Genomic DNA, 26919 nt, shown 5'->3' with positions numbered 1-26919 from the left:
AGAACAAACACCAAAAAACACTCAAAACGACACAGTCCAAATCGTGGAAGACAAATTAAAATGGAATACTAAAAAACGTTCAAGGGAGCCCCAGAAGAAGGCAAGAAAGGGAAACAGAAGAAAAAAAAAAAATGGCAACAGCTGACAATAATAAAACACTAGACTTAAATCCTTAAATCCAAACGTACAACAAAATAAATCAGACATTGTTAGATTTTAAAAAGAAAAAACAAAACCAAACCACCATGACTCAACTATATGCTGTCTACCAGAAACTGACTTCAAATGCAATGGCTGAGATGCCAGTCTCAAGAGGTCACCTGTCATGATTCCCCTCATGACAGTCTCAAAAGGCTGAAACTATAGTGATGGAGAACATGGGTTGTGAGTGGGGCATAGAGTTTTGGGTGGGGAGGGGAGGGGATGGAACTGCTCTGCACCCCAATTGTGGCAGGCGGTTACATAAACCTATACTTTCACAAAGTATAGATTTTACCATATGATCATTTTAACATAAATTTTACTGTAAAGTTTATTTTTTTAATATAAAAAGTTTTTTTTTTTTTTTTAGAAGATAGAGAAATGGAAACAGAGACGACGCTGAGCCGTAGAAGCCAGGCTGGAGGAGGGCGCTGCCCTTCAGGAGGCCCCCTCAGGGAAGGAGTAGGGGTCCTTTTGCTCTCCAAACACCCAGACCCAGGGGAACCTAGTGAGAGGCCACCCCGTCTGCTGGCCTGCGAGGAAAGCACCGGGGAAACGAAGGCCATGTGGCACCCAGAGAGTGCCCACCCTTTCTTCCTACCCCACCCTCCCCATGTGCCAGAATCCTGCTCCCAGCAGAGCTCAGGAAAACAGGCTCTTTTCCTGAAGCCCAGGTGTTAGGATTTCCCAGTCCAGGTCACAGAATTTATCCTGTTGCGTTGTGAATCTCACAGAACGAAAACAAGAGTTACTTAAGCCATAGAACCCGTGCTTCCTCTCTGCCCCAACCCTGAGAGGTGGGCTGCTCCCCAGAGGCCCCCATCAAGGCCAGGGCAGAGAGCAGAAAGAATCCAAAAGCTTGCACAGCCCCTTCTGCCTCCAGGGGCCTCAACTGAGCAGCGTCTCTGCCGTTCATCAAACCACTCCATGCTGAGCCCTGTGCTGGGGGCTTGACACACATTTCTCTTTGGTTCATTGGGTCTGCACGAATGGACCACTGTCTCCACATTTCACAGCCAAGGAAATGTAGGCCCAAAGGTTAGGAAACCAGTCCAAGGCCACAGAGACCTGTGTAGGTCCCTTGGTCTCTTTGAGGACTGTCCTACCCACCAGATGCCCCGTGCAGAGACCTGGGCTCCCCACAGCTGGGAAGGGCAGCTTCCTGAATCCCTTGGTCATCCCCACGGGCCCTGTGAGGCTCCAAGCAGTCTGGGTGGGGCACGGGTAGTTCCTCGTAGGAGGAATAAGCCCAGGGCTGGTTCACTGCTGTGGGCACAGATGCCCAGCAGGGTCCTGGCACAAAAACAGGTGCTTAAGGACCACAGAGCTGCTCCCTGGCATACTGGATGGCACGCCCCGGCCCTGTCCACCCAGATGGGACCAGCCTTCTTGCAGGAGAAGCAAGTTCAGGGCCTGCCTGTCCAGCTGTGGGGAAGCCCCTTGACTGCCAAGCTGAGGCCCTAAGACCCTCGGCTAGAGGCAGAAGCCCTCCTGGTAGGAGACCCTTTAAAGCGCCAGTGGACACTAAAGGACCACCGGGACTGTGGCTGTGCAGCTGCGCAGGAGACCCCGGGAGCCAGGACCGTGGCCCAAGCCGGTCCCAGTGCCCTACGGCTCCCTGCACACGGCCGCTCGTCCAGCTTGGCTCTGGGATCTGAGAAGAGAACAGCTCCTGTGGCTTTCTTTCTGAAGGGATGACACTGACTGTTCCAGAAAGTGTCACCTGGAGGACCCGGCCCTCCTTTCCCCGCACTGCCTGCCCCTCAAGGCAGCAGCTTAGGTCTGCGACCCAGTAAATCTCGGTAGCCTGGGATCAGAGAAGCCTTGCCTGTTCTCTTCGCAGCCCCAGACCCTGAGGATGAGCCCAGCAACAGGGAAGAGGGAGGGAGGGAGGCCGGAACGAGGTGGCCGGGGGGCTGGGGGGACACTGCAAGATGTGGCCCCGGGGACAGGCCGCAGGTCACACCCCCTCTGCTGCCTCCTGCCCCAGGGAGGCTCTGAGACTCCTCCTCCCAGGCAGGCTCCGCTGGGTCGGCCTGCCAGCACCTCAGCTTCACCTCCCTCCTCTGGCCCCCTTAATGCTCCCATCGATGACGTTAGTGCCTCTACAGGTGCTGTCAGTTACACAGAGACAGGGCCACAGCGGGTAAGTGCTGCGTGGAGCTAGGTTACAAGGAAGGGGAAGGCCTTACTTACAACGAAGCTGCTCTGTGGAGGAGAGGAGACAGGGAAAAAGCCAAGAGTTAATGCCAGGCTGGGGGAGACCTGGAAGGCACACCACCCTCCTGGTGACGCCTGCCCACCTCTCACCAGCGTCTCCATCACCTCCTCTGGCATACTCAGCCCTCATCCCCAGCAAATCAGTGTCCATACGTGTCCCTCACTTTAACTACTCAGGCCACCGGGAGGGAACGGTGTGTGTGGGGATGGACGGTCATGGTGGCGGCCGGCCAGGTCAGTTCTGTAACTTTCTGGCCCAGGACCCAGGACCTGGGAGGCCACCCGGAGCCAGCCAAGCCATGAGGCAGCCAGGCAGAGCCCAAGGGGATGGGACAGTCCCCAGGGTCGAGGCAGCCCAGGGCCACAGAGGCTCGAGTTGGCCCCTGACCGGTGGGCCGGGCCACAACCTGCCTTGGCCCAGACCCTGGCAGCTCCTCACCTTGGGGTCCACACGTAGGGGAGTGTTGCGCTTGATGAAGGATTTCATGATGTTGCCGTGGGGGGTCGAGGTTGGGGTCATGAGCATCTGGTTCCTCTGCACGGCGTGTAGGAAGGTCCGGAGGGGCCGCACCACCTGCAGACGGGACCAGGGTCAGGCCCCGGGGGCGGGGCAGACAGAGCAGGGTCAGACAGAGCAGGGACAGGCCCCAGGGGCGGGGCAGACAGAGCAGGGACAGACAGAGCACGGTCAGGCCCCAGGGGCGGGACAGACAGAGCAGGGTCAGACAGACCAGGGTCAGACCCCAGGGGCGGGGCAGACAGAGCAGGGTCAGGCCCCGGGGGGCGGGGCAGACAGAGCAGGGTCAGGCCCCGGGGGGCGGGACAGACAGAGCAGGGTCAGGCCCCGGGGGGCGGGACAGACAGAGCAGGGTCAGACAGACCAGGGTCAGACCCCAGAGGGCGGGACAGACAGACCAGGGTCAGACAGAGCAGGGTCAGGCCCCAGGGGCGGGACAGACAGAGCAGGGACAGGCCCCAGGGGCGGGGCAGACAGAGCAGGGACAGACAGACCACGGTCAGGCCCCGGGGGCGGGACAGACAGAGCAGGGTCAGGCCCCGGGGGGCGGGACAGACAGAGCAGGGTCAGGCCCCGGGGGGCGGGACAGACAGAGCAGGGTCAGGCCCCAGGGGCGGGACAGACAGAGCAGGGTCAGGCCACGGGGGGCGGGACAGACAGAGCAGGGTCAGGCCCCGGGGGGCGGGACAGACAGAGCAGGGTCAGGCCCCGGGGGCGGGACAGACAGAGCAGGGACAGACCCCGGGGGCGGGACAGACAGAGCAGGGTCAGGCCCCAGGGGTGGGACAGACAGAGCAGGGTCAGGCCCCAGGGGCGGGACAGACAGAGCAGGGTCAGACCCCAGGGGCAGGACAGACAGACCAGGGACAGACAGACCAGGGTTCAGACCCCAGGGGGCGGGACAGACAGACCAGGGTCAGGCCCCGGGGGCGGGACAGAGGAGACCAGGGCCAGAGCCCGTGGGTGGGGCAGAGGCTCAGAGGGAGGGCAGCGTGCACGCACCTTGCTGGCAGGACAGGGCGGGGAGGGGGTCTTGCTCCTGGGGGGCTGCAGCTCCTCATCCTCCAGCTGCTGCTCCTCGTCCAGCTCGCTCACCGCCTGCTTGTAGCTGCGCTTCCTCCTGCCGAGGCGTGGAGGCAGCAGTGTCAGGGGGCCAGCCCTCGTGTCCTCCCCAGCAGCCCTGCCATGCCCCAGAAAAGATGCCCCTCTGTGAACAGAACTGGGCCCAGCCCCCAAGACTCCAGCCTGAAAGGTACCACAGAGGTGAGTCTCCCTGACTGACCCTCTGCTGCCTGGTCAGAGGAAGGGAAATGAACCAGCCTAAGCTCATGCAGCCAGGGATCCCATCGCCCAGCCCCAGGCCAGGCTCACCCCACAGCACGAAGCTGTCTCCTTTATTAAGTGAGAGCACCAGGCCCCACCTCTGCCGAGAGGAAACGCAGGTGCCCACCCTCCCCAGCCAAGGACTCAGGGTTCCTGCCCCTCTGAATGGCAGCCCGCACGCCCCTTCCCGGATGCAAACCTGACACTCTGGGGCGGCTCCTTGGGGTGATCTGCCTGGTCAGTCTCGGCCTCTGTGGAAAGAGCAGGTTCAAGGGGGTGGCAGGGAGGGTGGGGAGGGGTCCAGGGAAGGGGCCCATGGGCAGCAGCCCTGGCAGGGGCAAAGCTCTCTTCCCAGGGTATCTCGGGGTGGCCAGGGGCAGGAGCATCCACCTTAGCACCGTCTGGTCCTGACACATCTCGGGACATGCAGAGCCAGCATGCTACCCCCAGTCCACAGACCTTGTCCCCAGGCCTGGCCTCCGGGGTGAAACGGTGAGACAGTCCCATCGAGGTGGCCCCAAGCACATCCCACCCGCCTTTAATACTGAGAGCCCAGTTGCCCACTCTCCCCAGCCTAACACTAACATGGGTGCCTTTCATGGGAAGAAGAATTGGAAGCTATAAGCTCTAACAGGCCCCTGGACTGGCTTCAAAACCTGACCTCTCCTGGCCCTTTCCGCTGGGGGTGGCACAGGGGATGGGGTGCTCCTGAACAGGGTCAACATGTGGGGTGCGGGTCAGTAGGTTCTGTTTCCCTGGCAACAGAACGGGCCGATCTCCCCTCCCCCAGTTCTTCAACACTATCACACTTTCACGTTTCTGTTTTTTGGGGGGCCACACCATGTGGCATGCAGGGTCTTGGTTCCCCAGCCAGGGGTTGAACCCACGCCCTCTGCAGTAGAAGTATGCTGTCTTAGCCGCTGGACTGTCAGGGAAGTCCCTCACAACACTCTCTACTCCAAAGGGTTCTGGCAGCGACCCCTGAGGTCTGTGGGGCTGGCGCGGCCGTTGTCCCTAACCCAGTCATGAAGCCAGGGAGCCACGTTCAAGCCCCCTCAGGTACTGCACTTTGAACCTGGGAAGGTGCCCGCAGCGCTCCTGCCCTTTCAGCCGGGAGACCTAGAGGTGAGAAGTGAGCCAGCGGCAGACAAAACGCCAAGGCCACGTGCTCACACCCCAGCACCCAGACCCTCCTGTTCCCCACCCTGGAGGGGGGCTCGAGGCTTTGACCTGGCATGTTCACAGTTACTGCCCTAATTCAGGTCCCCCCACCCCAGCTTCCTGGACCAACTGGCCATGGCCTCGCAATTGCACCCAGCAGCAGCTTCAGCCAAAAGGTGGGAGATGAAACATGTCGACTCAAGCAGATTTCTGCACCCTGGGTCTCACGGACCCTCAGCCTGTCAGCCCAGAAACCCCGCCTTGCCTCTCTTCCGAGAGAAAGTCAGACAGAGGCTACCAAGGCCTGCACAGCCCTGAGTGTCCCTCACCAGCAGGTCAGGAGACTCACCCTGCCGCCCTTCACACTCACCCTGGCTACTGGCTGCAGGCTGTGAGCTGGGTGGGCTAAGGGTGATGTTGGTGGTGCTGCGGAGCTGCAAGGCCCTGCCATTGTTCTTGGGGACCTAAGGGAAGAACCAAGGCTTCAGGAGTCTGCCCCCGGGATTCGCAGGCCTCGAGCCCACCCCTCCCTGGCCTGCCCACTTACCTCTGGCTCAGCTGCCTCCTTAGGCTCAGCTTCCTTGCTGGGTTCCTCCTCCTTGGGGCTGGAAGCAAAGCAGGGGGCACTGTGGGACCCACCCTGCCCAAGCCTCCCCAAGGGAGCCCCTCTCCCGTGCCCTGGGGGAGCAAGCCAGGAGGGGTCCGCCAGATGCCCCAGACTGGACCACAGCCCCAACAGCCCCAGGTGGGCAGGGCAGCCAGAGCCAGGTGCTGGGTGCTTTAAGTCTGCGGCCCGGGCAGACGAGGGGTGTCAGCTTCTGAGTCTGGCTTCACTCAGATCCCATCGGGGCCTGGGTTCTGGATGTCAGCCCTTTCCCAGCTCCCTGTCAACCCGGTTGGCCAGAATGAGCCATGTCTCATTGAGGCCTCTCCTCCATTTACCGTGGGGCCAGCAAAGCCAGTGGGTCTGCCCATCCCCAGCACCAACCCTCTGCTCCAGAGCAGGGGCCACGGGGGTGGGGGGTAGGGGCTGCAGTAGTTCCAGGGATGGCAGGACATGGCCCCCTGGAAAAGGGGCGCTGGCCCCAAGCACGGCTGGGGTATAAATGGAGCAGCTCTGATCCCCACACCGCGCACTCCAGGAGGAACTGACTCCTCATGACTGTGCTGGCTCACCCTCAGGGCTTTGGATTTGACAGCCTATGGAGCTCTGGCCCCAGGATAAGGCTTGGAGGGGCCAGGGCTGACAAGGGATGTTGACAAGCAATGTGGGAAGACCTGGCACCCGTGGGGCACTTCCTGGTAAAACTGGGGCAGGGGGCAGTGGTGGGCCGCTCAGGAGTGGTTCCCAAGGAAAGGGAAGGCTCAGGCACAGGAAATGCCTCCACCAGGGAGGGCTCACCTGGAAAGGGCCCACAGTGCGTGTGCCCTGCCCAGCCCCAGGAAGGTCCCCAAGCCCCAGAACTCAACTCACCTGACTTTCTGGGGCACCTCAACATTCAGGAGCCTCTCCAGGTAACTGTGGCCTGACGGGAAAACAAAGGGACAAAAAGATGCCCTCAGAACCAGCCTGGTCTGTCCAAGAAGTCCAGGGCAGCCAGGCTCTGCTGGGGGCTTGGCTGCGTCTCTCTGCAACAGACACCATCCACCTGCTGACCCCTCCTTCACTCAACCCAGACCCCCTCACCCCACAGACCCCTCCCTTCACTCGTCACAGACCCCATCCACCTGCAGACACCTCCTTTCACTAGTCACAGACCCCCTTCATCTGCAGACCCCTCCCATCACTAGTCACAGACCCCCTAACCCCAGAGACCCCTCCCTTCACTCGTCACAGACCCCCTCACCCCACAGACCCCTCCCATCACTAGTCAGACCCCCTCACCCCACAGACCCCTCTCTTCACTAGTCACAGACCCCCTCACCCCACAGAACCCTCCCTTCACTCGTCACAGACCCCCTCCACCTGCAGACCCCTCCCTTGACTCGTCACAGACCCCCTCTACCTGTACACCCCTCCCATCACTAGTCAGACCCCCTCCACCCCACAGACCCCTCCCTTCACTACCACAGATCCTCCCCACCCTGTAGCCCCCTCCCTTCACTAGACCCAGACCCCCTCCACCCCAGACCCCTCCCCGTTCCCAGGGCGCAGAGCCCTGCTGTCAGCACCCCCTTGACTCCTCACACCTTCCACGGAGCTGCTGCCTGAATGTCTCCTGCTACTCCCTAGCTGGTGACAAGCCCCTCAGAGGACAAAGTTCACTGGGCTGGGAGTGTCTGGAAAGAGGGACAATGCTGGGCTTCGGGCCTCCACCTTCCAGCACAGGCTGAACACAAAGCAGCAGATGCATTCAGCAAACATACGTCGAGGGCCTACTATGCACCAGGCCCTGGGGACCCAACAGAGAGCAAACCAGACGGGCCACAAGTTGGTCTAGACAATCACCAGATAATCCTGTGGCTGACAAGTGACATGTGTCACGACAGGAAAGAGGAGAGGACTTCAAGCTGGTCTGGAGGCTGGAAAGTGAAGTGCAAGGAAGCTGCAAAGGAGGGGGTGGGGGATGTCTGGGCCAGTAGTTCTGAGTGTAGTCTGGGCCTCCTGAGAGCTGAGGGCCCAAGAGTACTCTTTCGGGGGACCCACAAGGTCTTTATTTTCACCATAATACAAAAACCTCAACTAAAGATCCCACATGCTGCCACAAAGATCAAAGATCCCGCGTGCCCCAAGTAAGACATGGCACAGTCAAATAAGTAAGTATCAAAAAACAAACAAAGTAAGACATGGCACAGTCAAATAAGTAAGTATCAAAAAACAAACAAAAAAAAACTCGCAGCCAAATAAATAAATAAATAAAATATTTTTTAAATAAATAAACTTAAGTCCATATCTTTTTAATACACTCTGTCATAAAGTAGCGTGTAAGCAAAATGCCCTTGGGCTGCACAGCCAAATCTCTAAAAGCACAGGGGTCTGAGGTCTCACCTGAACCGGCCCCACCCCCCCCTTTATTTTTAAACAGAATGCTGTTTTTAAGTCAAAGAACAACTGACTAACTGTGGCTCAACAAGCCTGGGTTGTCTGGCAGATACTGTCTTAGAAATGAACAAAGGGAGCCTGTCCCTTCAAATCAAACGAACAGGATTTGTTGCCAAAAATAAAAAAAACTGAGCCCCACAAAAAGCCAAAACCGCCACGAACTTCATAGCTTCCTGATACCTAAAAACCTTTCTGATGAGACCAGAAAGCAAACGTGGTCCTTTAAGACAATATATGATGAAGTGCCTCGACACCTGGAAGGTGTGCAGAACTCCGCACACGCGAGTACGCACAAATTAACTGGAAGAACAAAGAAGATACACAGCAAAACGCTTTCTAATCCTCTTTCCTTTGCCAGCTAGGTTTCTGTGTGAGGCCAGATTTTCACCGCAGGCTTGAACCCACACAGCACAATGCGACAGACTGAAGGCAGCACCCAGCTGCCTTCTTCCAAGCCGCCCATAAACGGGGTGATGCCATTTATTCTCACAGCAGGAGAACAGCGCCAGTCTCCTCACCACATTTGTTTGGAAAACAGTTATTTTTTTAAAAAAGAGAAAGAAAGAAAAACTAACCTTAATAGGTTTGTTCCTTTTCTATTAAAGTACTAAATAACTACCAACAGATAAGAGTCCTCATAATCAAAAGCTCTTTGAGGTCCTGAGGCCGCAAATTGAGAGGTGCCAGTCTGGGCAGAAGGAACAGCATCGGCCAAGGCCGTGAGGCAGGAAGGAGCGGGCTTTGCGAAGCATCTGAGCCACGGGGGCGTGGCCAAACGTTAAGGCAGAGGATGGGAGGCCGGAAGCAGGGACCTTCCTTCTGCGAGGGTTCCCAGGTGGCTCAGACAACAGAGAATCTGCCTGCAGTGCAGCAGACCAGGGTTTGATCCCTGGGTTGGGAGGATCCCCTGGAGAAGGGAACAGCAACCCACTCCAATATTCTTGCCTGGAGAATTCCATGGACAGAGGAGCCTGGCAGACTACAGACCATGCGGTCGCAAAGAGTCAGAGAGACTGAGCGACTTTCACTAGAGGGGAGGCCGGCAGGCCTGGGGGAGTGGGGTGGAGAACAGGGGCAGGCTCCTACCTGCGGTGTCCACAGCCAGGAGACTCCTCCCACCCCCTGCCTCCCATCCCAGCTCAGGGCTTGCTGATGAGGGGCCTGAAAGGTGAGAAGACGCCCATGTGACCACACAGAAGTGTGTAAAGGCTTCTCTGGAATGTTAAGTGCCAACTCAAGCTATTAGGGCTTTAGAACAGGTCTGGTGGCAGGGCAAAGGCCTGGAGAGGGGCTGAGGGGCCGTTTCCCAGTGCAGAGCTGGGGAGGAGCCCGGCCTGTAAAGCTGGGCCCTGCAGAAACCCGGGGCAGTGGCCCTGGCCCCACCTGACCACTTCAGAGACCACTTCTTTGCCCAGTGAAGTGTGGCCAACTGTGCACCCTGCCAGTTCGGGGGGTTAATGCCTCCACCCAGCAGCCCCTCCCAAGGGCTCCACACTGGCTCCAGAGGCCCTAGTCCCGTTACTGGTGGTCACCTCCCCGCTCCCTTGCTGCAGGTGCTTCCTCTCCCTCCCACAGTAACAAGCTCTTCTCAAACCCTGACATTGAGGGCTGCTTCCGGGGAACCCAAACTAAGACCCCCACCTCTAAGCTGCCCGCAGAGCTAAGCCCCAGGGCCCAGGTGTCAGGAAGGCCTCCAGGAAGCCCTCTCGCCCTTCCCTGCTCCACACCCTTGAGCACCCTAGGAGGGTCAGCTAGGCACTCCTCGATTGAGCTGTAGGGACTCAGGCTGACTGTGGTTTTATCACCTAGTTTTGTTTTGTTTTGTTTTGCACGAATGAGCTGTACCATATCCAACCACTAAGACGGGTCTTCTACCCACACTCAAGACAGGCATTCTTACCATTTAACAGATGGGAAAACTGAGGTTCTGAGAAGGGTATGCCCCAGGTCCTGCAGGCTCTAGTGTCTCCAGGGCTTAACCACCTTGTCTGACTGTCTTCCTTCCATAGGACTGTGTCAAAGGCAGATCAAATCTGAAGCCCACCTGTGTTCAGGGCGGGGCCAAGTTGTTGTTCAGTCACTAAGCTGTGTCCAACTCCTTTGCGATCCCATGGACTGCAGCCCACCAGGCTTCCCCTCCATGGGATTCCCCAGGCAAGAATACTGAAGTGGGTTGCCATTTCCTTCTCCAGGGAAAAGACTGGCTTAAGAGTGTCCAGATGTCTGAACCAGAAGCGTGGGGGAGCCTTGAGGGTCTCTCCCTGACCTTCCCTCTAGAATTCCAGGTCTGCTCTCCCCCTTGGGCTCCTGCCCAGGATGAGATTCACACCTAAGGAAATCCCCACCCCCAAGACAGGTCAGAACCATCTGGGCCCTTCTGAGAATCCAAATATGATCAGTGTGTCAGACCACAGGTCTGCATGGGCCGTCAGCTGGGTCTCCCTGAGCCCCAGACCCTAGAGCAAGCCCTTCCCCAGGCAGGGAAGAAACTGGGCCAGGCCCTCGCCTGCCTGATGCCCCACCCCGAGGCTTTCCACCTGGCCTCCTTGGCGAGCAGCCCGCCATCCTAGAAAGGACGAAACACAGGGGGCTCTAGCCCCAGCTTCCCAACTTAACAGACTCAGTGGCCTCCTTAAGCCTCAGTTTCATTAATGTAAATACCTGGCTTGTCCTCTCCACCATCCCAGGACCTCATTTTCCTCTGGCTAGACCCTCCTCCCTGGATTCTCTGCCCTGTTCCTTCTCTTCTTGGCTGTTTTTCACACAGTGCTGGAACCTTCCAACAACCATTGAGGGGCCACATCCTTCATGGGGTCAAGCTTGAGACCCAGATACCCCATCACTGGCCAGTTCAGGCCTCAGGGTCTCCATACAAGCTGTTCCCTCTGCCAGGAATACCTTTTCCTGAATTTTTCCACCAGGCAAAAGCCCAGGAAGTCTTTGCAACCCTCCCAGCTCAGACCCCACCTCCTCCATGCAGACAGCCCTGATTCTTAGAGCTGCCTGTCCTTATCTGTGGCTCGAGACACAGGCTCCCACCTGGGACAAGGATCCCTGGAGCTGGAATCAGATGATGACACAGTAGCTAACGTTACACAGCCCTTTCTCTGTGCAGCCACTGTTTAAGCATCCTATGTGCATTAACAAGAAAACCTCCCAATGACCCTTTGAAGTGATGCTATTATTATCAGCTGACACGTGAGAAAGTGAAGCTCATAAAGGAATTCCTGTAACTTGCCCGGGGTCACGGGGTGGTAAAGGGTGGACCTGGCACTCAAACCCAGCTATGTGTCCCTCCCTCTCTTCACCTCGGTATCTCCAGGCCCTACAGTTATGCTAACAGGAGGTGGCCCATAAGCAGGCTGAATCTAAGAGAGTCTGGGCAGGAGGGAAGGGGAACATGCCGGCCCTGAGGGACAGGCCCAGGTATAAGCTCAGCATGGCATTAACCATGGGGACACTGTGGAAAACAGTGCTGGACCTCAATTTTCTCATTTGGAAAACAAGAGCGCTGGATTGAATCTGCTCTGTCCAACATGGGAGCCACGAGCTTTGCGTGGCAACTTAAATCAGAAATAAATAAAAGGTAATAAAACTAAAAATTCAGCTCCTGGATCAAAGGAGCCACATTTTGAAGGCTCTATAGCCACACGTGGCTAGCTAGTGGCTACTATGTGGGATGGCACAGATCTGGGACGTTCACATCATCACAGAAAGTTCTGTGGACAGCTCCTCACTTGGAGGGGCCCCAGACACCCTCCGCTGAGCCAGGCACAAAGGACCACCCTCTGCAGCCTTGCCCAACACCGGGCCCCAACTCACAGATGATGCGGGCGGAGGCAGTTGGCTCTTTGGCAGTCTTCTTCGCGATCATTCTACTTGATCGTCGGATGGTGCTCTCTTCTTTGGAAACTGGGGAGTGATTCTGAGCCAGGGAGGCCTGGGGGCCTGGGGCGATCAGGCTGCGCCGCACGGACTGCCGGTCCACACGGGCTCCCATTGGGGTGGAGAAGTTATCTGGCTGGAGGGGAGCCAGCACTCGCTCCCGCCATGGGGAGGCGGGAGAGCTGGGTGAGTCCTGTGGGCCGGGGGTGGCTGCCGCAATCCGGAGCTTGGAGGCGGACCTTCCTGCCCCGGCCCCTCGGCCCTTGGGGTCCCGAGGTGTAGTCATCAGGGAGCTCACAGTGACAGACTCCAACCTCCCCACCTCTGCTTTATGGGGTGTTGAATCCTCATCCGAGCTCGAGGGGATCTGGGAAGCTGGGGCCAGGGCACAGGTCGGAGCCTGGGCAGACTGGAGGTGACTGAGGTACTGCTCGGCGCTCTGGCGCTCATTGGCACTGATCTCTACCGCAGGCACTGACTGGCCCTGGGTTGGGCTCTCCTTGGGATTCTTGGTCAGGATGGTGGGTGACCTGGAGGTGGGTGAAGGAGGGGTGGCTGCCACAGAAGCGGCCGCCGCTGCGGCGGCAGCCCGGGTCACGCGCCGCAGGACAGAGCCATTCTCGCCCACCACCGTGGCCAGCTTCTCCACCTTGTCCTTGCTGCGGAGGTGCCGGGAGGTCCGCTGGCTGCTCCGCGACTTTCTGCGGGACAACCTGGTGGAGGGGGCGGAACAGAAGCTGAGACGGCCCAGGGAGGCGGGGAGGCTGCCCCCGGTTCCAGCTGGAGGAGCTGCCAACTCCAGGCGAGTCTGAAGCTTGGGGGCAGAAGACTGGGGTTCCAATTCAGGCTCTGCCGCCTCTAGTCAAGAGACCCCAGATGCTCTTCTCCGAGCCTCAGTCTCCCTATCTGTGCACTGGGATGATGCCAGTCCTCACAAGACTGCTGGAAGATTAAATTCCCCTAAAACTCCCGCTGACTGGGCCAGACTGGGCCACGCACCCTGCTGGAGGAATCGCTCCTTCTGTCGCTTAATCCACCAGATAGTCCCCGAGAGGCAGGGACTCTCATCCTCACTTTAAATTTCAGAAACTTGAGGTTCGGAGAGGTGGAACATTAACCCAAGGACACACAGTTGCTACGCAGCAGAGGTGGGGTGTACACCCAGGACTGCCTGACTCCAAGACCCAGCCTCCTTCCCCTGGTACTCTGAAACCCACGGTCATTACAGGGGCAGTTAGAACCAGCATAGCAACAGGGGGTTGGGAGACAGCCAGCCCCCAGGCTACACCTCTGTTCACTCTCCCCCAAGCAGAAAGTCAGATTCTCTTGCTTCTCCCACCTCCAGAAACCCTCCCTATCCTCTGAGGCCCAGATCAAACGCCACCCCTACCCTAACGCACCTAAGCTCTGGACTCCAAGGGCTCCAGGCCTGCTTCATTCCCCTCAGCATGGCGCACGCAGTGCCCACTGCTCCTGATCTCAGTTAACACCTTTGAATCAAACTCTCCTCGTGGGCGCCAAGCCTCCTGCCCCTCGTACCTTTTCCGGATAGGGTCTCTGTTCTCGTCCTGAATGGAAGAAATTCGTCTCTTCTTCCGTCGGTTCTTCTGCGAAGGCGTTCTGGGCATCAGCTCAGGCTCTTTGCTGAATTCTCTGTTTGGTACGAAGACAGTGATGGTCGAGGCTGCCTGGAAACCACTGCCCCTCCCCCACCCAGCCAGACTGCTGCCCCTTTCCTGACAGTGGCTGGTCAAGCTGGGGTGACCAGCACCAAGCGAGCGCTCCAAGGCTGCGTGAGAGTCACCGCAGGGAAGCAGGGGAGCAAGGTTGCCAGGCGGCCCTACCTTCCGAAAAGCAGGCCAACCCCTCTCCCTAGCCCGAGCATCTGGGGCACTCAGGAGGGACCCCGGCAGCCTGTCTTGCCTGGCAGGTGGGGAAGTGCCTGAAGGCCGCAGCAGCCAGGCAGCCCCTGGTGCGTCCTGCCAGCGTGCCCCCCTCTTGCCGCCGCCCCCGGCCCCCCAAGCCTCGCACCTGGTGAACATGCGCTCGGCCTCCTCCTCGATCTCCTCCAGCCACACCATGTCCTTATTGTCCACGTTGCAGACAAACTCCAGGAGCTTCTGGTCACATAGCTCCAGCAAGTGAATGGGCCCCTGGGCTGTTGTCCCCATGGTGGCTCTGCCTGGAGAAAGCAGAGACAAGAGGCATGGGGGCTCAGGCTGGAATCTTCACACTTTTCTAACACCACCCCCTCCCCAGCCCCATAGGACACTGTCTGCAGAAGTCCATGCTGCCCAGCCAATTCTGGGATCAATGGACCTCATTACAAATGGCCTTCCTGGGTTCAGGAGAAACTGCGGTCCCACCAGGTAGGACCCCTTGACCTGCCCACACACATGCCTGCTCTTACCTACTCCTCTTATTGCCTAAGGTGATTGAGGGCCACCTTAAGGGACACCTAGGGGCTTCCCTGGTGGCCCACACAGTAAAGAATCTGCCTGCAATGCAGGAAACCTACGTTCGATCCCTGCGTAGGGAAGATCCCCTGGAGAAGGGAATGGTAACCTACTCCAATATTCTTGCCTGGAGAATCCCATGGACAAAGGAGGCTGGCAGGCTACATTCCATGGGATTGCAAAGAGTCGCACACAACTGAGTGACTAACACTTGAGGTACACACAAGCTAACCCCAGGTGTCAGGTCAAAGAACATCACATCCAACTGCTCCTTATGGACGCTAGTAAATGACAGATCTGCATTCCAAAGGAGTGGGTAAGAAAGTGGTGGTCCAGAGACAGGCTCTTCTCTAGGGGGCCCCTATAACTCTCTCCCTTGAACAGAAACGCCTTCAGATGGATGAGGGAGCATGAGGGAAACGGATAAGCAATGTCTTCTTTTTTAGAAAACTTAGTCTAGAAATATCAGGCAGTATAAAATACAAAATTAGTTTTCCCTTAATTTTTTAAAAATAGTTTTTATTGACGTATAGCTGCTTTTAGTTTCAGATGCGTGGCAAAGTGATTCAGTTTACAGATACATATATATCTATTCTTTTTTATTACAGGTTATTAAAAGTTACTGAGTAGAGTTCCCTGGGCTATACAGTAGGTTCTTGTTGGTTATCTATTTTGTATATCATAGTGTGTATATTTTAACCCCAAGCTCCTAATTTATCTCTTCCCCCCTTTCCCCTTTGGTAACCATAAGCTTGCTTTCTATGTCTTAATTTCTTAAGAAACTAGCCACTCAAACAAAAACAAACAACTAGAAACTCAGATATTCTCCTCAAAATTCAGTTATAAAATTATCACCAAAGCCCCAAGCAAGGAAGAAGTGTTCTATTGTGGTTCATAGCAGGGGCTCAATAAACATCCTGACTGGGGCAATGAATGAAAGAATGAATTAATAGGTGACAGTCACAAGCCATAATAACAGACTGCGTGTCTCATGCCATGGCAGTGACCACCACCCGATCAACACCTTCAAAACCAGGAACCACCCACAGCTCAGCCTCTACCTAAGACAGGAAGTTCTGGAAGGAGGGGCTAAGTCACTGACCCCTATAAAGGGCTTAACACCAGGTGCTGTTGCAGCCTCACAGGATTGCCTTCCTGGAGCCTGATTTCCAGGGCACACTGGCCTCTGTTCCTCGAGCAAGCTCTGCCCTCTGCCTGGAACCTTCTGTCTCCTATTTGGTACAGCTCACTCCTCAGCACTTGGCTCTCAGCAATGCAGGGAGGACCTGACTACCAGCCACCATCCTATCCATCAATTTCAATACTCTGCACAACACTCAGGTAACGATGTATCTGCTTCCTGACTACCTGTCTCTGCCCACTAAGCATTTGTTCCCTGAGGGCAAGCCCTGATCTGTCTTGCTCGTAGCTTTGAAGCCCAGAGCTTGGCAGCATGCCTGGCACAAAAGGAACACCTGTTGAATGAACAGATCCATCTATCAAATGTACACCTAGAAATAAACATTCTACAGACACTCTAACTCCCTCCCCAAAGACACACACACACAGGGACACCAAATGAGGCCATTCTACACAGGTCAGAGCACGCCTTTCTCATCCAAAGCCCTACTCCGAGGAGCTAAGAGCAGCACCCGTCAGGGCAGGACCAACTGGGCAGGACCGCGGAGGCTTTGGGCAGAGACAGGTGTGCAGATTCCAGTCACAGCACAGCCTCCTGGCTGCCATCCCTCTGACTCCCCCCAGTCCCTCTGTCCCAGCGTTCAGTCCTGGCTAACGACAGGAATCCAGTTTGAGGCTAGGAGAGACCTGTTTAAGGAACACAAAACAATTTGTGCTATGGAGAGCAACAATTTGCTCTTTTATTTAAAAAAGTAAATGGCAAAGTGGGTCAGGGCTTCTTACACAAAGTGCAAAGAAGTGTTTGAGCTTCTTCCATAAGGAGGTTTGTTTTCAGCAGCCTCAGCCTATTTAAAAAGGGTCACTGTCATTAGATCAGAGATGACCCTGAGAAAGGAGATCAGTGTTAAGAATGAGGGTCTGGGGAAAGGCGATAAAAATCTTTTCAGTCCCCTATAAGAACCTGGATACAAACCCAAAGCACCTTACGTCCCACCAAGGGTGAAGGAGGCTCATCTTCCTCTCCCAATACTTTTCTCACGTCATACATTAAGAGCCCCACGGCCCTCCTTCACAATGACTGTTCTTTTGAGGGTGCGGGAAGACCACCAGATAACCCTGACCACACCTCAGTGAGGAAGCTCGTAATAGCTACTTTCTGTAAAGAGACCTGCTCCATGCTCGGGTGGAGCATCATCTCATTTCATTCTCGCCACAACCTCAAGGAGATTCTGGTGCAGATGAGCAAATTGAGGCAGACTGAAGTCTTACCCAAGTCTTCGGGTAAGTCAAGGGAGGGGCCCGGATTTAAACCGTGCTCTTAACCTCAGCTTTGCCGCCTACTCCATTTCAACTTCGGAAAGGTTGGCGCTAAGTTCTGACTGGGCGCCCCAGGGAAGGCCACTGTCAGTAAACGGGCCGGGGGAGTGACAAGTCAGCACTGGCCTCCGGAAATGGGTCAATTTAAAATGCAGCTCAGCCGATAAGGGAGGTGGTGAGCCAGGGTTAACTGTACAGAAATGCCATCTGGTACAATGCCGCCAAACACCCAGTCGGTGGGTGCTTCCTGAGCGTCCAGGTCAATAAAAGGCGCCTGGAGGGGGAGGGGTGGGGTCATCTTGGGCCCCAGGACCAAGGCAGGGCACCTCGTCACTTGGAAGAGGTGACCCATCCCCTGCAGGCCGCAACGGGGGATAAGGGAGGTCATGACCCCCGGTCCAGGGCTGGCGGAGGGATAACAAATTGCTAACGACACCCCAGCCCCGCCAGCCGCCCGCGCAGACTCACTCGACTGCACCGCGTCTCCTTAACTGCTGCTCCGATCCAAGTCCGGCGACCCCCCCAACACAAATCCCAGCCTGCCCAAGCCCCACGGCTCCCGGCCTCCAAGGCTTGCGGCTGCAGTGAACCAACGGGGCGGTACAGCGCGGGCCAAACCTACGATTTTCAAAACTGAAGGTTCGACCAATCCCCGTCAAGTTTGTCTGGGCGGCTGCAAAACTCTAAGCCAATCAAGTAAAAGGAAGCACCAGTCAGCCCATCGATTGGCTCTGTGGATTGGCACTCTGCGGGACTAAGAATAGGGGAGAGGAAGCGTTGAAACTTTAACCTGTACAGCTTCCGGGAACAGCGGCGCGCGGCCTGGAGAGGAGAGCTCCCGAGGTGGGAGTTGCGCGCGCAAGGTCTCACACGCAAGAACTACAAGTCCCAGCGTGCATTGCGAGTGCCCTGAGGGACCTGGGAGATAGGTGAGGCCTTAGTTGTGGATAGTGCTCTTCACTGCCGTTTCTTCACCCAACTCTGTCCTCAATACGGGCCGAGCTCAGCCATTTTACAGAAATAATATAGACGATGATGTTTCTTAATGATTTCAACTTAAACTTACAAAGCAAGACAGCAAAATTTATAATAGAGCGAAATTGTTTCCATAACAGTTAACACTGTCTGAGTCACAAGTAAAGCCAAATTGCTTGTATGTTTTCCATGCTGTCAAAGGTTAAAGTAAGAATCCATATTTCCATTTCAGCACAAATCGCCAACCTCAAACTGCAGTTCCAGCATACTTTTTCAGACTTTGATGCAAATACAGAGGACATTTCCATTATTTCATAATCCATTTAACCCTGTTATTCAGGACTTGCCACTTAATCTCCAACTGGAAGTCATTAATCTGTAACGCGATGACCTGCTAAAAGGCAAATATCAAGAGAAGAAGCCAACAATTCTACACATACATTTCTGGTGATAGTTAAGTCGCCAAGTCGTGTTGGACTCTCCTGAGACTCCATGGACTATAGCCGACCCTGTGGACTGTAGCTCACCAGGCTCCTCTGTCCATGGGATTCTGCAGGCAAGAATATTGGAGTGGGTTGCCATTTCCTTCTCCAGGGGACATTCCCCACCCAGTGATTGAACCCTGGTCTGCCAGCATTGAAGGCAGATTCCTTACTGACTGAGCAACGCAGTTCAGTTCAGTCGCGTCTGACTCTTTGTGACCCCATGGACTGCAGCACGCCAGGCCTTCCTGTCCATCACCAACTCCCGGAGTTTACCCAAACTCATGTCTGTTGAGTTGGTGATGCTATCCAACCATCTCATCCTCTGTCATCCCCTTCTCCTCCTGCCCTCAATCTTACCCAGCATGAGGGTCTTTTCAAATGAGTCAGTGCTTCACATCAGGTGGCCAAAGTATTGGAGTTTCAGCTTCAGCATCAGTCCTTCCAATGAACGCTAAAGGACTGATCTCCTTTAGGATGGACTGGTTGGATCTCCTTGCAGTCCAAGGGACTCTCAAGAGTCTCCTCCAACACTACAGTTCAAAAGCATCAATTCTTCGGTGCTCAGCTTTCTTCACAGTTCAACTCTCACATCCATACATGATTACTGGAAAAACCGTAGCCTTTACTAGACAGACCTTTATTGGCAAAGTAATGTCTCTGCATTTTAATATGTTGTTCAGGTTGGTCATAACTTTTCTTCCAAGGAGCAAGCATCTTTTAATTTCATGGCTGCGGTCACCATCTGTAATGATTTTGGAGCCCCCCAAAATAAAGTCTGACACTGTTTCCACTGTTTCCCCATCTATTTCCCATGAAGTGATGGGACCTTCTTCACCTCATGTGAAGAGATGACTCATTGGAAAAGACTCTGATGCTGGGAGGGATTAGAGGCAGGAGGAGAAGGGGACGACAGAGGATGAGATGGCTGGATGGCATCACCGACTCGATGGACGTGAGTTTGAGTGAACTCCAGGAGTTGGTGATGGACAGGGAGGCCTGGTGTGCTGCAATTCATGGGGTCACAAAGGGTCAGACATGACTGAGCGACTGAACTGAACTGACTAATGGGATCAGATGCCATGATCTTAGTTTTCTGAATGTTGAGCTTTAAGCCAACTTTTTCACTCTCCTCTTTCACTTTCATCAAGAGGCCCTTTAGTTCCTCTTTACTTTCTGCCATAAGGGTGGTGTCATCTGCATATCTGAATTTATTGATATTTCTCCCGGCAATCTTGATTCCAGCTTGTGCTTCATCCAGCCCAGCGTTTCTCATGATGTACTCTGCATATAAGTTAAATAAGCAGGGTGACAATATACAGCCTTGACGTACTCCTTTTCCTATTTGGAACCAGTCTATTGTTCCATGTCCAGTTCTAACTGTTGCTTCTTGACCTGCATACAGATTTCTCAAGAGGCAGGTTAGGTGGTCTGGTATTCCCATCTCTTTCAGTATTTTCCACAGTTTATTGTGATCCACACCATCAAAGGCTTTGGCATAGTCAATACAGCAGAATAGATGTCTTTCTGGAACTCTCTTGCTTTTTCGATAGTCCAGCAGATGTTGGCAATTTAATCTCTGGTTCCTCTGCCTTTTCTAAAACCAGCTTGAACATCTGGAAATTCACGGTTCATGTATTGCCGAAGCTTGGCTTGGAGAATTTTGAGCATTACTTTGCTAGCATGTGACATGAATGCAACTGTGTGGTAGTTTGAGCATTCTTTGGCATTGCCTTTCTTTGGGATTGGAATGAAAACTGACCTTCTCCAGTCCCATGGCCACGGCTGAGTTTTCCAAATTTGCTGGCATATTGAGTGCAGCATTTTCACAGCATCATCTTTCAGGATTTGAAACAGCTCAACTGGAATTTCATCCCCTCCACTAGCTTTGTTTGTAGTCATGCTTCCTAAGGCCCACTTGACTTCACATTCCAGGATGTCTGGCTCTAGGTGAGTGATCACACCATCGTGATTATCTGGGTCATGAAGATCTTTTTTGTACAGTTCTTCTGTGTATTCTTGCCACCTCTTCTTAATATCGTCTGCTTCTGTTAGGTCCACACCATTTCTGTCCTTTATCGAGCCCATCTTTGCATGAAATGTTCCCTTGATATCTCTAATTTTCTTGAAGAGATCTCTAGTCTTTCCCATTCTATTATTTTCCTCTATTTCTTTGCACTGATCACGAGGAAGGCTTTCTAATCTCTCTCCTTTCTATTCTTTGGAACTCTGCATTCAAAGGGTATATCTTTCCTTTTCTTCTTTGCTTTTCACTTCTCTTCTTTTCACAGCTGTTTGTAAGGCCTCCTCAGACAGCCATTTTGCTTTTTTGCATTTCTTTTTCTTGGGGATGGTCTTGATTCCTGTCTCCTGTACAGGGAGTGTCACGAATCTCCATCCATAGTTCATCAGGCACTCTGTCTATCAGAGCTAGTCCCTTAAATCTATTTCTCACTTCCACTGTATAATCATAAGGGATTTGATTTAGATCATACCTGAATGGTCTAATGGTTTTCCCCACTTTCTTCAATTTAAGTCTGAATTTGGAAATAAGGAGTTTGCTTATTGCTTATTTTAGTTCTCTGATTCCTAGTTGTTGACGTTCACTCTTGCCATCTCCTCTTTGACCACTTCCAATTTGCCTTGATTCATGGACCTAACATTCCAGGTTCCTATGCAATATTGCTCTTTACAGCATCAGACCTTGCTTCTACCACCAGTCCCATCCACAACTGGGTGTTGTTTTTGCTTTGGCTCCATCCCTTCATTCTTTCTGGAGTTATTTTCCATTGATCTCCAGTAGCATATTGGGCACCTACCAACCTAGGGAACTGAGCCGCTAGGGAAGCCCATTTTCTGGTGATGAATATGGTCAACTGAAATCATCTCAGATTATCAATATCTGGCATTACTTATCTGTGTGAAAAGACACTTTAAAAAGGAAGTGGGTAAAAATCTCACTGTAGATTTGCATTTACAGATGAACATCATATTTGAGTTTTAATGATTATTTTTGTTCAGCCATTCAGTCATGTCCAACCCTTTGTGACTCCGTGGACTGCAGCACTCCAGGCTTCCCTGTCCTTCACTATCTCCTGGCAGTCCCTCAAACTTAACTATGAGCCACAGTTAAAATATTATCCTCCACGTCCCAGCCTCAAACTACAATTCTGTTTTAATTAGTAGGGCTATTCCCTTAAAAATTTTAATCATTATTGCTTTATATTGAATTACATCAATTGTTAAAGCTGTAGATAAGTTTTTCTTTCCTTACTAAAGTACCTATGTAATATAGGAGATTTTGCCTCGTGGCCCACAAAGCCTAAACTATTTACTGTCAATCCTCTCTAGAAGTTTGCTGATCCCTATTTTAGAATCCTGGTGGCTCAGACAGTAAAGAATCCACCGGCAATTCACGAGACGTGGGTTCCACCCCTGGATTGGGAAGATCCCATGGAGAAGGGCATGGCAACCCACTCTAGTATTCTTGCCTGGAGAATCCCCATGGACAGAGGAGCCTGGCGGGCTACAGTCCATGAGCTCGAAAAGAGTTGGACACGGCAGTGACTAAGCACAACACAAGTTAGAACATTTCTCGAACTAAACATGGGTACCCCTTTAGTAGCCTGCAGCTCGGTTCAGTGGACATGCAACTGCACCTCTTGGCCAAGTATTAATACTCTGCCCACAGGCCAGCTGCCAAGGATTCCCTTGCTCCAGCTGCCCCTGGACAAGAGTTTAAGCCCAGCAGCACAGACTGCGCAGGCGTAACAGTCTGCCTCAGGCACCTCTGCGCAGGCGCAGGTGATTAGAAGCCGCTGATTGGCTGCTCAGAGTGCTGCACTGCCGAGCGCGGTTCTAGGCATTTTACTTTCTAGACAGTTTGTGCCAGAGGATCTGGCGACCAGCGAAGGACGGGCTACCCAGGCTGGGGCTTCATGCTGCGGGTGGTGTATGGACCTGGGAGCAGATCGTGGCTTCTTGGACCCCTAAAATTATCCTGAGTGAGGATATCCCTTCATTCCTCTCTTCCAACAGTTTAATTGTGAAATAGAGGACACATCTAGAAAAAGGCGCAAAACAGAGATATACAGCTTATTAGTTTGTCAAAATCAGTCCTTAAAAAGCACCTCCCAGGTTAAGAAATAGAGCTTCGCTAGCCTCCCGAAAGCCCACTTGCTCCCTTTCCCAAAGTAAAGCCTTAAAAAAAAAAAAAAAGTATGGTAATTATTAATTGCTCCTACAGTAGTCTGTCCTTATTCATGGTTTCATTTTACAAGATCTCAGTTATTCGGGGTCAGATGCAGTCTCAAAATATTACATGGAAAATTCCAGAAGTAAATAATTCATAAGTTTTAAATTGTTCTGTGTTCAGAGTGGGGTGTTGAAATCTCACACCACCTGCTGTATCCAGCTGCTGCCAAGATTCATCCCTTTCCAGTGTACCCCACCCATTTAGTTACTTACTGTCTTGGTGTATTGGATTAATTGTCCAGGCATCAAAGTGCTCAGTGTTCAAGTGGCCCTAATTTTACTTAATAATGCCCTCAAGGCACCAGAGTAGTGATGCTTTCGATTCAGATATGACAAAGAAAAGCCATGAAGTGCTTCCTTTAAGTGAAAATGTGAAAGTTCTTAATAAAAAAAAAAATACACAGATTACTAAGATCTTTGGTAAGAATGACTCTTCTATCTGTGAAATTGTGAAGAAGGAAAAAGAAACTCATGCTAGTTTGCTGTCACACCTCAAACTGTAAATGTTTCAGCCTACAGTGCCTGAGAACTGCTTAGTTATGATGGAAAAGGCATTACATTTGTACAATAAGATATTTTGAGAGAGAAAGACCATATTCATATAGCTTTTATTACAATAGATTGCTGTAATGGTTCTACTATTATTGTTGTCAATCTGTTACTGTGCTTAATGTGTAGGAAAAAACCTGGTATATACTATGGTACTGTCTGAGATTTTAGACATCCACTGGTGGTCTTGGAAACTATCCCCCACAGATAAGGGGGACTACTGTATAGGTTTACCACCAAAGCACATGCATCTCTCAACATAATTTTTGTTTTTTAAAAAATAAAAATTTGTGTTAAAAAAAATAAAGTGTTATACAGTTTGCTCTTATGTCTGGCATCTTTTGCTCAATATTATGTGAGATTCATCCATGCTGTTATTTGTGGCTTTAGGTCATTCTTACTACTGCTATATAAAAGTATTAATACTACTTATGAATATTTTGCAATCTTAATTAATTCTGCTGATGGGGATATTTGGCATACGACTCTTTCCATATGTCTGTTATTATGAAAATGCTGAGGCATATAGCGAGTGTATGTATAACTTTATAAAATACAATTTTCCAGAGTGGTTGCACCATTTCACCCTTCCGCATGCAACTGATTCTAATTTCACTTGCTCCACATCTTCCCTACCTTGTAGAGGATCACACAAATGTCTGCCCATGCTCTGAAATTCCAGTCACTCCACCTGCTCCTAGATCTGATATCTGCTTCCTCAGCTACTTAAGGTGCCAGCTGGCCGCACCCCAGGAAGACAGTGGTCCTGGGGCTCAACCCCAGGTGTGTCCCTTCTCTTCAGGACAACAGTCTGCCTCCTCCTGTGGTCTAATGCCTAAAAAGAGTTGCTCATATTTTTCACTCCAGCTTTACTGTTGTTTACCATAGGAGGGCTTATTCTATAATAGTTTCATCCCAGCTGGTAGCAAAAGTTCTCCACAATTGTGTTTTATTTGGGCGGCCTATATATTGACGTCTCAAAGAATCACTCTTTTTGTTGTTACCCTCTGATCATAATGGCTGAGAAACTCATTTATATGAACTAGGAAGTATGCAAAGGAAATTTAGTAAAAGAATGCTTCTTGATCCTCATGGAGTAAAGAATAAAGCTCACCAAACTAAATCCCTGAGTAAGTGTTATCTGTGTGGTCTCCCTCAAGCAGTGAATGAAATCACAATCAGTAGCTCATTTGTTGAGGATTGAGTTTGAGGAATCCTAGTTTTTGAGCAGCCAGTTTTAGGCTGAATGCAGTCAAGCGCATTTCTCTCTCTAATGTACAGCAAAAGCCACGCTGTAGTCCCATGTGCTGCTAATTAGCATGGGGATTTGGATGAATGGTTAATGGCAGCCAGCTACGACAGCCTGATGCATCCAGCTTATAACAGAGAGACTCTTGCCAGTGGAATCAGAAATACGTAAAATCTGCCATGTTCCCTGAGTACATACCTAAGAGATGTAAAAAGTTACTCTTATGGCACCCCACTCCAGCACTCTTGCCTGGAAAATCCCATGGACGGGGAGCCTGGTAGGCTGCAGTCCATGGGGTCGCGAACAGTTGGACACGACTGAGTGACTTCACTTTCACTTTTCACTTTCATGCATTGGAGAAGGAAATGGCAACCCACTCCAGTGTTCTTGCCTGGAGAATCCCTGGGATGGGGGAGCCTGGTGGGCTGCCGCCTATGGGGTCACACAGAGTCGGACACAACTGAAGTGGCTTAGCAGCAGCAGTTTAGTTCAGTTCAGTTCAGTCGCTCAGTCGTGTCCGACTGTTTGTGACCCCCATGAATCGCAGCACGCCAGGCCTCCCTATTCATCACCATCTCCCGGAGTTCACTCAGATTCGTGTCCATCGAATCCGTGATGCCATCCAGCCATCTCATCCTCGGTCGTCCCCTTCTCCTACTGCCCCCAATCCCTCCCAGCATCAGAGTCTTTTCCAATGAGTCAACTCTTCATGTGAGGTGGCCAAATTACTGGAGTTTCAGCTTTAGCATCATTCCCTCCAAAGAAATCCCAGGGTTGATCTCCTTCAGAATGGACTGGTTGGATCTCCTTGCAGTCCAAGGGACTCTCAAGAGTCTTCTCCAACACCACAGCTCAAAAGCATCAATTCTTCGGCGCTCAGCCTTCTTCACAGTCCAACTCTCACATCCATACATGACCACTGGAAAAACCATAGCCTTGACTAGACGGACCTTAGTCAGCAAAGTAATGTCTCTGCTTTTGAATATGCTATCTAGGTTGGTGATAACTTTTCTTCCAAGGAGTAAGCGTCTTTTAATTTCATGGCTGCAGTCACCATCTGCGGTGATTTTGGAGCCCCCCAAAATGGTCTGACACTGTTTCCACTGTTTCCCTGTCTAATTCCCACGAAGTGATGGGACCGGATGCCATGATCTTCGTTTTCTGAATGTTGAGCTTTAAGCCAACTTTTTCACTCTCCTCTTTCACTTTCATCAAGAGGCTTTTTAGCTCCTCTTCACTTTCTGCCATAAGGGTGGTGTCTTCTGCATATCTGAGGTTATTGTTCTCCCGGCAATCTTGATTCCAGCTTGTGCTTCATCCAGCCCAGCGTGTCTCATGATGTACTCTGCATAGCAGTTAAATAAGCAGGGTGACAATATACAGCCTTGACGTACACCTTTTCCTATTTGGAACCAGTCTGTTGTTCCATATCCAGTTCTAACTGTTGCTTCTTGACCTGCATACAGATTTCTCAAGAGGCAGGTTACGTGGTCTGGTATTCCCATCTCTTTCAGAATTTTCCACAGTTTATTGTGATCCACACCGTCAAAGGCTTTGGCATAGTCAATAAAGCAGAAATAGATGTTTTTTCCATGATCCAGCAGATGTTGGCAATTTGATCTCTGGTTCCTCTGCCTTTTCTAAAACCAGCTTGAACATCAGCAGTAGCAGCAGTTAAATAGAGTTGGGAGACCAGCAGGGGGAGCTCTCACACCCTGCAAGAACAGCAGAGCCCACCAGAAAGAAAAGACTCCACCCAGGCAAGAATACTGGAGCATCCGTTGCCATTTCCTTCTCTAGGGGAAATTTCTAGACCCAGGGATCAAACCCAGGTCTCCTGCATTGCAGGAGGATTCTTTACTGACTGAGCCACCAGGGAAACCCCCCAGCTTCCTTTAATTCTCCATAAAAAATTATCTCCTTTCCCTTGCCACGTGGGGACTTGCATATAGCTCACCGTGGTGGATGACCCTAAATTGCAATTCTCTGCTGATCCTGAGTAAATCATCCTAGCTGGAAAAATACCACTTTGGAAATACCACTTTGGAACAGGAACTGCTTAAAGTTGGTGACTAAAATTCATCCTTCCCCGTATAGCCCTTGGACAGGAAGTGTTTGCTTCCTGCTGTTCCTTTTGCTTTGCTCGG

At 52.4% G+C, this 26919-nt stretch overlaps 1 protein-coding gene across 1 annotated transcript in view; it reads right to left on the bottom strand.

Annotated features, from left to right (window-relative positions):
- INCENP (inner centromere protein) overlaps positions 1-17898 on the bottom strand; it is a 28435-nt gene extending 10537 nt beyond the window's left edge. Inside the window, exons 1-10 of the mRNA XM_069565956.1 lie at positions 17732-17898; positions 14382-14532; positions 13890-14003; positions 12288-13063; positions 6897-6948; positions 5970-6027; positions 5793-5886; positions 4461-4512; positions 3941-4058; positions 2861-2995 (exon numbers count right to left, since the gene is read on the bottom strand). Of these exons, the coding sequence (XP_069422057.1) occupies positions 2861-2995; positions 3941-4058; positions 4461-4512; positions 5793-5886; positions 5970-6027; positions 6897-6948; positions 12288-13063; positions 13890-14003; positions 14382-14521 (1539 nt within the window). The 5' untranslated portion in view covers positions 14522-14532; positions 17732-17898. The remainder of the gene's footprint in view (positions 1-2860; positions 2996-3940; positions 4059-4460; positions 4513-5792; positions 5887-5969; positions 6028-6896; positions 6949-12287; positions 13064-13889; positions 14004-14381; positions 14533-17731) is intronic.
- Positions 17899-26919: the final 9021 nt, after the last annotated feature.

The sequence above is a fragment of the Ovis canadensis genome, chromosome 21 (assembly GCF_042477335.2).
Source record: "Ovis canadensis isolate MfBH-ARS-UI-01 breed Bighorn chromosome 21, ARS-UI_OviCan_v2, whole genome shotgun sequence".
Taxonomy (NCBI): Eukaryota; Metazoa; Chordata; class Mammalia; order Artiodactyla; family Bovidae; genus Ovis; species Ovis canadensis.
Note: the sequence above shows the minus strand (reverse complement) of the source record. Positions and strands in the feature narration are given on the sequence as shown.